Here is a 12,995-nt window from a genome sequence, read left to right on the forward strand (position 1 = left end):
TGTCGGTTACGTTTCTGCAAACCATAATTGCGCTGAATGTCAATCTGTCAGTGAGGCTATGTTTCAATGTTGGTCACATTTTAAATGCTTTGTATGATAAATGATTATCAGTTGAATCATCATGTTTTATGATGTCTCTTGACTTGCTTTACCAAAGGACTTGATAAACAATGACCAAGAGAAATTACTTGGGACTTGCTTGACTTGAGTCACATGTCTGATCTGCTTCCCAAATCATTTCTTGACAGTTCTTCCAAAAGGTGACAAGATATAACTACCAACCTCTGGATGGTGCTAGAGGAACAGTCAGGGGAGCCACATGACACTGAAGCAAGCCTGGAAGTTAGAAAACTACATATGTATACAGGAGCATTTCAATACATTAGAATATGATGAAAAGTTCACTTCCAGTAGTTCAAGTCAAACAGCCCCAACCAAGTATTGAGTCATATAGATGTTCATACTTTTCAGAGGCCAACATTTCCATATTAAACAGACTTTTTATAATTGGTCTTTTGTAATATTAAAAATGCTTTGAGACACTGAATTTGAAGGTCTTCATTAAATATAAACCATAATCATTGTAATTAGAATTAAATAAATGAAGACATGAAATGTTTCATTCTGTGTGAAATGGATCTATATAGTGTGTTATTTCCACTTTTTGCATTGAATCACTGACATGAATAAACTTTCTATGATATTGTGATTTATTGAGGTGCAGCTGTCTGTGCGAGGCTAGCAGTTCTCTTTGGATGAGTGAACCCTTCTTTAGTCCCGTAACCAGTTCCTGCAGTAGCTGCATTGTAATGGGAGTTTCGCCTAACTTTCTGTGGCATCACAACCATATGGGAATCCTGACGGGTCGTTTAAAGGCTTTCTGAATATGGACTGTGTGCATCACTGTTGATTCAGTGTGTTTATAATTTCACAGTATTTATATTGCAAATAGTCCTGCTTTATTATATGAAAAAAACAACTCACTTCTTATATGGGACCTTTAATGTCCTGAAGTGGTTTAAGGCTGAAATTACTGCCAAATGAGTATCTACTAAATGGAGATCACTTGGGTTAAGATCTCTACTCACTTTAACATGAAAGAGTCTTTCGCTGTTGATCTGTGTCAAAAAAGGCACATTAAATCTCCAACCTAATGTCAAATACAAATTAAACCTAGAAACTCCTGATGGGGTTTAATTAACTGTAACAAACCACAAAGTCAGCATATACCAGCTTCTTTAACTTTAATAGAGCTGAGTCAAATAAAAAAGAAATACAGTCCCAATTTTTTAAAACACAAAATATCAAAAAACTGTAAGATAGAAAAGACAACAAATCTCGTAAAGTCTCAAAGCGTTTGCATTGTTGGTTTAATAATAAAAGACCTGATATACAACCTGCAACATAAAGCGATAAAAATATAGTCTGTTGTTATTATAGGTTATATTGTAAACTCAAAGCTTGCATTCAGCTAGATTTATGTATCCAGTACAATAAAACAGGAGGGCACAAACTCTCCACACATTTAAATATAGTCGACAATTCATCACACAGCAGTACTCGGGCAAACTAACACTTTCTTTATCACAATACAGTTATTACTCCAAGCCAATTAATGCATGAACATTCGTGCATGGTTGAAATAGTGAAGTATTTACATGTTTATCAAATATCCACATGTGCAGATAAAATATAAAAACAATGAGCACACACCACAAGGTTTTATCTCATCTATTGTGATGGTCTGTTTTCCAGCTCTGATGTTTTAGTGCTGAAACACAAGCAGGGTGATCCTCTGCCAGGAGAATGTGCCGGGACACATTATGAGCTGCTGGTGAGGAGCTGCCATTATTGCCGGGCCACACAGTCACCAACATGAACTCTGGAGTGTGTTGAAACAACAGAATGCCTTAAACAAAAAGAGTTCCTCCGCTTCTTGTTCCATCTTCCTGACAGACTGTTGCTGGCGGTACTAGTGGATGTGTTGTGATGCTGTGTAGCCCTTTAGGTTTGCTGGTGAAATATGAGTAACCCTGCCTGCTTTCCTTCACTCTTGTGCTGAACTTGAATCATCAGAAATTTGTTCAAAATTTAAATAGTGGTGTCAAAATTGATTAAAAGAAATGCACATGGACTAGAAAAAAAAAAAAAAAAGGCAATTTCTATTGTGGTTCTGTTTGTTGTTAGTTGGGTGATCAGTGCAAGATGTTTTTTTCAGAAGTCTATGCACTAAAGGAACCGTTTAGTCAATTTAAACATAAATTAAGAGACTTAAAAGTAAAAAATGTACTAAAATGGCTTACTTAGATCCTTAAAATGGCTTGGCCAAAATACTTTCTCAAAGCGATGTAGATCAGAATAGCTCCAGGACATATCAAAGACAGGACACTTGAAGGGAATACTTGACTAATGAGGTGTAAACTGGGCTTGTAGTGCGGCTGATGTCCTGTTTGAAGTAGCAAACTAGGACAACGCCCATTCAAAGGTCTTTTACACACCTTTGAACTGAATCAAAAGTCATAAGCCAGAAAGAATGTAAAAAAGCCAACGAGTTGTTTATTGTAGGTCTATGGAGTTTAGGTTACAGGTTTGATGCTGGGAACAAAAGACAATTCATCTGTAGCTTCAGTTTAACTGACAGTGGACTCTATTGACATGAACAGCCTAACAATATAATCAGCTACCATGCTTCTTGCTAATAAGCCAAGGTTCCTTTCAATCCTTATCGGTTTTTTTAACTTCTCATACAAACTACGTGGGAAAAAAAACAAAAAAAATATTTACAATTTGTAATAAAAAAAGCAAATAAAAATCACCGCACAGATAAAATGCACAACCCTGAAAAAAATCTCTTAACATCTGCCGGGCTGGCATAAATGTTTCTGGTTCCTGATATTACAAACGAGATTTTTTTAAAAGCACATCATTTAAAAGTGGTGAAAAAAAGGATAATGAAATATACAACAAAAGAAATAAACAGATGATTGAATGAGACTGAACCCACATTGTACATGTGTATAGAGATATAAAGCTCCTATTACACGCCTGGTCTCCTCTCTGATGTGGAATGTTGTTCCATATCATTGTCAGTTGATGGGGGTTTAAGATTATTAAAAGTGGGTTTTAGGAAAAGTAAAATCAAAAGCGGAGTGGAGGGATGTTCCGTGGCTAGTGGTGGGTCAGTGTGGGCCACCAGTCCATAACAACAAGTGTCTCAGTAATATCCAGGCTGGTACTGCTGGCTCCACGGCTTCTGGTTCCAGAACTGCACAGGACACACAAGAAGAGACCGTTAACTAGACCCAACCATATTCATTCATTCATTTCAGTGGGGAAAGTCTAAACTTAAAACTTCAATAAAATGTTTTGCACTCATAGTACAGATTTCTAGTAGTATTCAGTTACAAATACTTAAGCTACATCACCTGGATTTTTGACATTGTATATACACAGGAGAATCTCAACACATTAGAATATGATGGAAAAGTCCATTTCAAATAGCCCCAACCAAGTATTCAGTGCATATAGATGACACTTTTCAGAGGCCAACATGTCCATATTAAACATTTTTAAAATTGATCTTTTGTCATTTATTTTTTGAGACACTGAATTTTAGGTCTTCATTAAATGTAAGCCATAATCATTATTATTAGAAGAAATTAAAGACGTGAATTGTTTCTTTCCATATGTAATGGATCTATATAATATCTTATTTCCACTTTTTGAATTTAATTACTGACAAACTTTTCTATGATTCTTATTTATTGGCATACACCTGTATATCTGTATACTGAGAACAGTAATGGAACTGTCAATGTTCTTTAAAAAAAATAAAATAGGCACAGGATTAAATCACTTTCCTGCTTGACTCAACCTACAAATATGCTAGTGGAAGAATACAGTATGATTTCAGGCTTCAAGGTTACTCTGCATGTTTCCACAGCGTGTAGTGTATAGTATAGTATAGTGTCGTGTAATGTATACAGTGTGTCAGTACTGACCCCTTGCTGCCAGCTCTGGTTGAAGGCTTGGGCCTTGTCCATGCCGTTCCTGTTGCCACCGTAGTTGCCACCACTGTTCCTGTTGTTTCCGCCATAGTTGCCATTCTTGTTTCCAAAGTTGCCATAGTTTCCACGGTTACCACCTCTCTGCTGGAACTGTTGAGGGAGTAATGCAGGACAATGATGGCCGAGTAGCAAACCAACAAGAGATTAAAAATGTCCGCCATGCTAACAGCTATTGCAGACATGTTCAATTAACTTAAAGTTTTAAACTCTGCACTTTTCCCAAAGACAAAATAACAAACCGGTAAAAAGCAAATCATGATGAATACCAGTATCCTAGATGGTTACTTAATGCTAACAGGGTTTGCACAGCTTTTTAAAAGATGATTTAAAATCTTTTCAAGTACATTCATGGTATCTAAACCACAAAATGTCCACACTTTACTTTAAGCCTTCATCATCAGATCTAAATCTGCCATCAATAGTTGAACACTTTCACCAGCAGTTCATATTATGAGAATGATAATTTAATGCAACAAGATATCAATAGTGGACGAATCTAGCCAAAAGCCAGCTTAGCTCATCTGGTGAGAAACCAGGAGACATAAAAATATGGGATCTTGTGTCAAATATTAATAGATTTTGCTTACATAAATACCTGGGTACATAATGGAAAGCATTTTGATTCCAAGCATTTTCAAGGAGCATATTTAAAACTCAAGCATGCTTGAAAACACTTAAAGCTAAAATTAAGTTTTTTTCCAAACTTTACAAGACTTTATATGAACCTTTATATTCAAAGTGTTTACAGAGTGTGATTAGCGAACCCACCTGGTTGTGATGTCCCCTGGAGCCCCCACGGTGCATGTTGGCTCCCCCTCCTCTGCCCATGTTCCCTCTGTTCATTGGGCCACCTCTGTTCATGGGGCCCCCCCTGGGTCCCATGTTGCCCCTCATTGGTCCGACCCTGGGGGATCCGGCCAGGCTGGGAATCGGGCGACCGCGGTTGAAGTTTCCGCGGTTAGGGAAGCCTCCTCTGAAGGCTGGGGGAGGGAGGAAGCCACGGTGTGGATGGCTGAAGCCGCCACGAGGGCCAGGAGCTGCAAAAATATCACAAACAGTTTGTGAGCATGGAGGAAATATATGGTCTACAAAATAATATACACATTTAAAAATGTATTAACTGGCATAGATTACATCCCTTAATGCCAACAGTACCTCCTCTGAAGTTTCCTCTGTTCTGGAAGCCTCCGCGGCCACCGCCTCTCTGTCCCGGTCCACCGCCACGACCAAACTGGTTCTTTCCTCCCCGGCCGCCACCGCGCAGGCCACCACCTCTTTTTGGTGTAGTGCTACCCTGGTTGGGTTTCTTCTCAGCCGGCAGAGCGGTTTTGCTCTCTTCTTTGTACTGTTCCAGCAGCTTCCCAGCCTCCTCCTTGGGCAGCTCAGCATGGATGACATCACTGAAGCTCTCTCCTTCCTCAGGCAGGGAGTAGAAGCCTGGAAAAGGAAAACACACCACGTTGTTAGTAATGAAATCTTTTTTTTTTTTTTTTTTTTTTTTACAAAAGTTGCTGTTTGAACTATTCCTACGGTTTATTCATTGTTACCTTTCATTTTAAGGACTGCGTGTTCAGGCACCTCTTTGCCATCACTCTCAACCTTCTTCTGGACCCTCAGCTTGTAGTCGTCGTCAGACGGGCAGACCACCACAGCTTTGCGTTGGAAGCCTGCAAACAAGCACATCTTCCTCTTCTGGCCGGGGGCAGACAGGTTGGTCTGGGGGTAAGAGGAAGAAGAGGCTCAATCATACTGTGATTTAAGATGTTTTTACACTGCTGTGATCAGTATTAGCACAAAGCACTTACATGATCCAGAATGTAGTTCCTCTTCTTGCGGGCAGCGATCTCAATGAACTTTCCCAGGAAAAGTGGTGCTCGCTGGGAAATGGCGCTCAGTTTGGTAATGTCCTTTGACTGGCGTTTCAGACTGTTGATCTGTATTAACCCATAGAATAATATACAATTAGAACATAATAGGAGCAAGATTGCAGGACTCAGTGTATCCAGGGCTACGTTAAATATTTCATCCATCAGTACTGACCATCATCTTGTCCACAATGGTGTCACTGCCCAGGATGTAGTATTTGCCAGGGTTCTCCTGGACATGGTTCTTCACCCATGTAGTCTTCCCTGAGCCTGGCAGGCCAACCATCACAATGATCTTCACAACATGAAAAGCAAAGAGAGCATTAAGATCAAAGTACCACAAAATGAACAAACTCTCCTGAATAATAATTAAAAATCAGTGCACAACATATTTAGAGAACATGTAGACATTGCTGTGCTTACCTCGCAGTCTGCTTTGGTCTGTGGCCCGATGAGGCCCCGGACTCTGTCATCCACAGGGATCTGCTGCAGGAAGGTGTACTCCTGGGGCTGAGGGAAATATGGAGTCTCCATCTGGCCAAAGTTGAACTCCACGGCACAGTTGTGGCAGATGACGTGTGGGAACAGAGCCTGGCCGTCCAGACTGTCCTTAGTGATCTGGAAAGCGACAGCCGGCTCGCCGCCGTTCTTAGAGAAGGACATCACCACCTCGTCCCCCTCAAAGTCCTGAGCAAAGAAATGTAGAACAATTTGAAACCAGAACACATGTACCATCTTTTCATTCTGATAAGACTTTATATTGATAAATTATGAGGTTCCTCCTAGTTTAATAGGGGAAACATATGTAGTGATCATACTGTGGTTGAGTTTCCATCTACTTTAAATCAACTGATAAAAATACAGGTCGGATTCAAGTCTTACAATAAGGCAGCAGATGACATCATTCTCCTCGTAGGTTTCTCCGAAATCCTCTGTCACACAGTTGGTGGTCTTCTTGCCTTTTCCGGAGTATGCATAAGAATGTTCCTCCTCGCCTAATTATTGGAAGAAAACAATTTAATTGACAAACATTTTATGACAGCTTGCAGATGGAATAAATTAACACCATGTTTCAGGCACTGGAACTCTTAATTGGGGTGTGAATTATGTCGTTTGGAAAAAGGCCAGCCACCATTACTATGATGCAGCCAGAGTTGGAGCCATTTTACATGAACTTGTTGTGCTGCATATAAACCACTAGAGGGACCTCTAATGACAGGCTGCCTCTCAAGGAGGATCACAGAAGCCTTCTGCTTTTAAATGGGATCTTAATTGACGAGTCTGTACGGGATGTACGCCCTGGATTTGGCAGTTTGTTTTGTCAGTTTAATACAAGGTTCACTTTCTTTAAATTAATGTGTTCCAGTCCATCTAAGACAGTGCAGTGTGTGGAGCCCGGCAGTATTCTGCATGAATAAATCATTGCAAAATGGCTGCATTGGCTTGGTCACCATTTGGTGAATCAGCAAGTCATGATATTCAATAACGTTTGTCATAATGGACATGAAAACATTTTCTCTACCAGTGTGCTGTAGTAGAAAAGATTCTGGCAGTGAGTAAAACAAATACTGAAGTTACTGCTGGACTTCTATATTTATATTAACAAATAAAAAAGAAGACTAACCAAGGAGGAGGGTGCCAGTAGACAGGGACCAGCCGACCTGCACGTCATGAATCTCCATGTTTTTGCTGGAGATGTGCTTCACAGGAATCTTCTCTGCAATCTGTTGATATCAACAAAACACATAAATAAAAGGTTTCAGGATTTAATTAAAACTTCATTTGACCATTTCACAGTTTGTCAACATTGTTTAAAGTTCTACATAAGCCTATGACATTAGTGGATTAATTAAAAAAAAAAAAAAAAAAATGGAGGTATGCAAGTGTACGGCAGGGAAAAGGAGACTTCTCTCAAGTGCACAATAAGTCAGCCTTGATTCTGTACCTTCATCTCAAAGCAGGCTTTTCCTTTGTTCACACCGTAGGTGGCCTTGCCTCCGGACCACAGGTAAGCAAAACTCTCCATAGTAAGAGAGGAGGCGCTGTAACGGTCCCGTGACACTTTAAAGTGCAGGTCGCAGTTGTCTAAAGCACAAGAAAAAAAAAAGAAAAAAAAAGAGCACACACATTAATATCTGTATCAATTTACATAAGTGTGTAAATAAGTGTGGTTAACATTTTGTTAGTCATCATTTAAGTAGTCTGGGTCAAGCCATTTGTGCAATAACAATTTTAACAAAACATCCTTCAAAACAAACAAAAAAACACTGATATAAAGTCACTTACAGGTATCAAGGCAGACTTTTGTTTCATCAAACTCCTCATCTTCTTCCTCCAGTGGTGGCACAGGAGACTTAAATGAGGCCCTGAAAAGAGATACGGACCAGTCATTTAGAGGAGTCACATGCCAACGCAACTGCATGGAACATATAGATGTCTTGGGTACCATTTGCTGAAAAATACTCAGGGAGAAAAGTGGAAAGACAGACTAGGGGAAACAATACAAAATAGAAACAGTAAAATGGGGAAGCGAGTCTCCAAAGTTTTTGGATTGTCAGCTGTATTGTGGGCCTTGGCAGACACTTACCTTGCAGTATCCAGCGAAATCTAAAACATGAGAGATACACAGAAAGAAAGCACCTCTGCTAGCCCTAGCATACAAGGATATTTATTGGTGGAAGCCATAAAAATACATCTCTCCTTTCAGATCAGTGTGTTTATGATCTCCAGGATTGCAGTGGGGTCAAAGTGATAGTGGGTACAGTTATATTTAACTTCCCATATGTGGATTTCTAAATGAAAAGGTCACGACCAACTCACTGTTCTGTGTAACTATGCAGTACAAGTCGTCAACAGGCCTGGCTGCTTTGAATAAGTCATCATGAGATATTCTGAGAGCTACAGCAACTTACCAACTCTGTATCTTGAGATTAGATATCCAAATGTCTTATTGGAAGTTTAAAAAAAAAAAAACTAGAAGGTAGACATTGCAATGAGGCATTGCTCCACCTGACTCAAAGATAAATGTCCAGAGGAGCTATTATTTTAGTAGAAAGAAACAGATTTGGGGTCATCATAGACAGCAGTCTGAACTTCTCAAGAAACGTGTTATAAAACAGCCTTGAATGCTGTACAAATGGTTGTGGGGGAGGTTTGTGGTGGTTCTTCTGAACAAACTGTCTGAGACAGAGCATATGGTCAGCCAATGGCTGCTGTTCTATAGGCCTGTGGCTGCCCAGGGTCACTGACTTCATGTTAAAACTTGAAAAATTGTCAGGAGAAAAATATGGTAATGGGTAAGGCAGGAAAAGCTGGACTTTTAATTGGAGTTAATGGACACATAAAAAAAGGATATGTATATACATGGCTGTCTGATAGGAGGGGGAAAAACTATCCAAAAAGACAGCGATACTTTTCCTTGTACCAGAATGGCTGGAACAGAAGAGTCCCAGTCTTTTCCCAAAACGTACCAAAAAGGGCTCAAAATCGATTTTTTTGACGATTGTAACTTGAATTTCATCAACAGCGCAATGAAAACAAAACATTGACCAAGAAGTAGGTACATGTATGCACACACATCCACTCACAAACACAAATTCACACCATGCATGATGTCACCTGCGCCGGGGGTAGAAAAGTCTTGCAAACACACACTTCATGATACCATACACACAAGACATGATACATGAGACAGAAATAGCATTTTGACATCATACAACCAGTGAAATAAAGAACAAAACGAAAAAAAAAGGGACCATTGCGAGGCAAAACGATGGACGGTCAATAGCGAGCTCCTCCGTGGACGTTCCAAACACTTTGGGGATGTTACTATAACCTTGTGTGCTACCCTGCAGCAGTGGACCCCTCCTCCCACGCCTCTCAGCTATTCCATTCCACCCCTCCCGCCCTCCATCAAAAGTGCACATCTGCTACTTTCCTCAGGGTTCTCTTTGAGCAGCCTTGATTTACCTTGAGGACACAATGGGCTCTCCAAAACAATAAGTGGCATGAGGAACAGATGTGAAAATTCATAGAGACTTGATAGTTGCACTTCTGCTACAGAATGCAGTCCATTAAAGACACAAATGTGAGTGGGCACTGTAAAAGGTAAGGCTCTTTGTATAGTCAGGGATGACCCTTAAAACATGTGTGAAAGTAAGGTTATTGATAAATAGTATAATACTTGAAAATGAGGGTTTTCCTCATGCTAGTTATATGTGCATTGGCACTTAAAGCCAATACAGTTCAACAAAGCTATGGATGGCGCTTCAGGGATGCTGAAGGCCATTTTTGCTCTGTCCCATCCTTACCAGCTGTATTTGTTCTCTTCAATAAATTCAAAGTAGCCCCTTCCATGTTCCTCCCGGCGTCTCTTAACACCCTTCTTATTCTTCTGATCAGCATTCGTGTCTTTGTCCGCATCCCCTTTGAAAATAGAACAAAGATATAGAATGAGGTGCTCCTTTTTGTGAGAAAGAGGTCGGACTGGCAGTGGGGTTCTGGCCCACAAAGCCCGTTCATTAGTTACATTGTGTCGACCATAATATTATTTAAAAGGTCACCTCATGATTACACTTAAAAAACACAATCATACTCCATAAATTGTAACAGCTCTAATGACCAGTTAGTATTTACAATGTAGGCTGGTCCAAATGAACATTGTGAACAGTGTTTGCTGGGGCTGGAAAGACAAGTCTCTGCAAAGTAAAAGGGACATTAACCCTGCAAAAAAGGGCTTATAATATATTGTCAATCAGATTCAGATGTAAGCCTGCTTCTTTAGTCTGTTGTCTGGGACAAATGAATCATGCAAGGCATTGAGAATATCATCTTTGACCCTGATTGACCCCCCTCCCCCATATCTTGCCCTAAATAACCCAGTATGACAATCATGGCAACCCCATACTTTATATGATCATCCACAAGGATGACACTCCCTATTCAAACCACGGATAAACTAACTCGATGCTAGACAAGCAGTTCAACGCCGGCTCCATCTTTCGCATGGCTTTACGTGTCCCAGGCCCTTCTGAAGTCAAAATCATTCGGACTAAAAGACAGCAGGCCACGGTCCTATCATGTGTAAACGTGTAGTACAAATACAATCGTTAATTTGCAGTGCTTTTAGAAATGCTCAACGTCTGAGCTTAGGGTAATTGCCGATAATGTGATAGAAGCGGATGCAAGGCTCACTAGAATCACTGCGGCAGTCAAACCTTTCACTACGCTGCTTTAACATTGCTCCGATTTTTTTAAACGTATATTATAAAATAGCGCGATGTGTTTATGCTGGTGCACCTCCACCTAACCAGTCCGTTCATAGCCAACATTCAATAATGTGAACCTTTAAACTAGCTAACCGGCTGAGCCGCTAGTTAGCGCTGCACCACAGACACAAAGAAACTGACGTTAGCCGGCAAGCTAACATGCTAACAAACGAAACGAAAAGCCAGACTATGCAAGGCTACACGGATAGCTAACATTCACGGATCATTCGACTGCTAACTGTTAAATAATCGTAAAGTAAACGTTTGTAGACTGGGCTATAGATACTAAACGCCACAGCATTATTACCGTCCGCTAACCTAGTGGTGACCGTCAGATTAGCATGGCCGGCTAACTGTTCGAGGCTATCTATCTATCTTAAAACGGCCGCTCTCTCCTATTGTAACACATTCACATGTAGTCATTCCCAGCCGGCTCCTTCCCGCGGTAGGCAGCATTACCGACACCCAGCCACAGTCCATCCAGCCAGTCACATTTCATAACCATCAGCCGACTCACCCTCAGCAGCCTGCTCCGCGGGCTCACCGTCCTCTGGCTCGATTTTCTCCATGTCGTCCACATCTCCCTTCAGCATGGGGTCCATCTCGTCGTCCTCGTCTCCATCCTCTTCCCCCTCGCCCATCTCTTCGTCCTCGGCAACGCCATCACCGTTGCCCCCATTTTCCGCCTCCGCCGCCTCCTCCTCCTCTTCTTCTTCTTGTTCTTCTTCCTCCTCCTCCTCGTTGGCCTCCATGCTTTCTTCTATCGGGCCTTCGCCCTCTTCTTCCTCTCCCATGCCCTCCTGGTCGGCGGATAGGCCGCATCCATCGTCCGCTCCAGCTTCTTGGTCCAGCGGGGAGTCACCGGCAAGGGCCTCGGCGTCCAGCGCGGCCTGCAGGCGGTCCATCAGCTCGGCCTTCAGCCCCTTGTCCGAGAGATCACGCTTCTTCAGCTCGTCCTTCAGCTCGTTCACTTTAAGCTTTTTCACGTTAATTGAGCTCATTTTTAAACTTTAGCGGCAAATTGTATTAAATAAATTTCACAAATACGACGATAAATAAATAACTGGACGTCCTTTGTCGATGGCTGTAGCTCAATACTGCGCCAAATGGCCCCGCGCTGTCCAACAAGCTTCCACCGGCAGAGAGCTGTGAGTCTGTCTGGGTGTGGGGGAGGAAGGGGACGTCACTACGTCACTACCCAGAGAGCACCGCGGCTCTCTTATATAGCCCGCCGACCATCTGTCGCTGGCCTGACAACAAAACCAACCCACAGGGTGCGTTGATGTGGAAAAAGTAGGGCAAACTTAAATGACAATAACACCGAGCCATTACTCATCGTAAATGTACCAGCATATTTTATATGTCGTCACCCTGTTAAAATAATCAGCTAACTCATTTTTCAAGTTTTGCAGGAAACAAAAAACTTCACCAAAAGTGTAACACATTACATTTATTGATCATTTCACTCAAAAAGGATGTAACAAAGGATGGCTATTGGCACAGTAATAACACTGTGTGTAAATTATGTAACTTAAGAGAAATACACGAATTTTTTGAACATGCCTTTGTGACTGAAGCAAGATATGGTAACACTTTATTTTGAAGGTCACACAACCCTGTCAGAAACATGACATGACAAGTATCATGAGCATTCATGTTACTTCAAAGTGTCATTAATGTTCATGATTATGTCATGTTTATGACACGCGCATGTCACTCTTATGTAGACACCTTCAAAATAAAGTGTTACCATATCTTGCTTAAGTCACAAAGGCATGTTCAAAAAATTGCCTAAG

At 41.1% G+C, this 12,995-nt stretch overlaps 1 protein-coding gene across 1 annotated transcript; it reads right to left on the bottom strand.

Moving 5' to 3' along the window:
* Positions 1-1,227: 1,227 nt before the first annotated feature.
* Positions 1,228-12,389, bottom strand: hnrnpub (heterogeneous nuclear ribonucleoprotein Ub). The gene is made up of 14 exons (XM_059356008.1): positions 11,717-12,389; positions 10,243-10,357; positions 8,219-8,298; positions 7,878-8,017; positions 7,557-7,656; positions 6,815-6,927; positions 6,356-6,619; positions 6,108-6,227; positions 5,873-6,001; positions 5,615-5,783; positions 5,223-5,504; positions 4,836-5,104; positions 4,002-4,157; positions 1,228-3,265 (listed from the first exon to the last, which is right to left on the bottom strand). Exons 1-14 carry the CDS (start codon positions 12,198-12,200, stop codon positions 3,215-3,217), a joined length of 2,472 nt encoding a protein of 823 aa, XP_059211991.1. The 5' UTR covers positions 12,201-12,389; the 3' UTR covers positions 1,228-3,214.
* Positions 12,390-12,995: the final 606 nt, after the last annotated feature.

Source organism: Centropristis striata, chromosome 18 (genome assembly GCF_030273125.1).
Source record: "Centropristis striata isolate RG_2023a ecotype Rhode Island chromosome 18, C.striata_1.0, whole genome shotgun sequence".
Lineage (NCBI taxonomy): Eukaryota > Metazoa > Chordata > Actinopteri > Perciformes > Serranidae > Centropristis > Centropristis striata.

Coding starts and splice junctions, on each gene's coding strand:
- hnrnpub (XM_059356008.1), bottom strand. CDS start 12,200: ATGAGCTCAATTAACGTGAAAAAGCTTAAAGTGAACGAGCTGAAGGAC. Junction 10,358..11,716: donor CGCGGAGCAGGCTGCTGAGG/GTGAGTCGGCTG, acceptor CTATTTTCAAAG/GGGATGCGGACAAAGACACG. Junction 7,657..7,877: donor AAGCCTGCTTTGAGATGAAG/GTACAGAATCAA, acceptor TGATATCAACAG/ATTGCAGAGAAGATTCCTGT.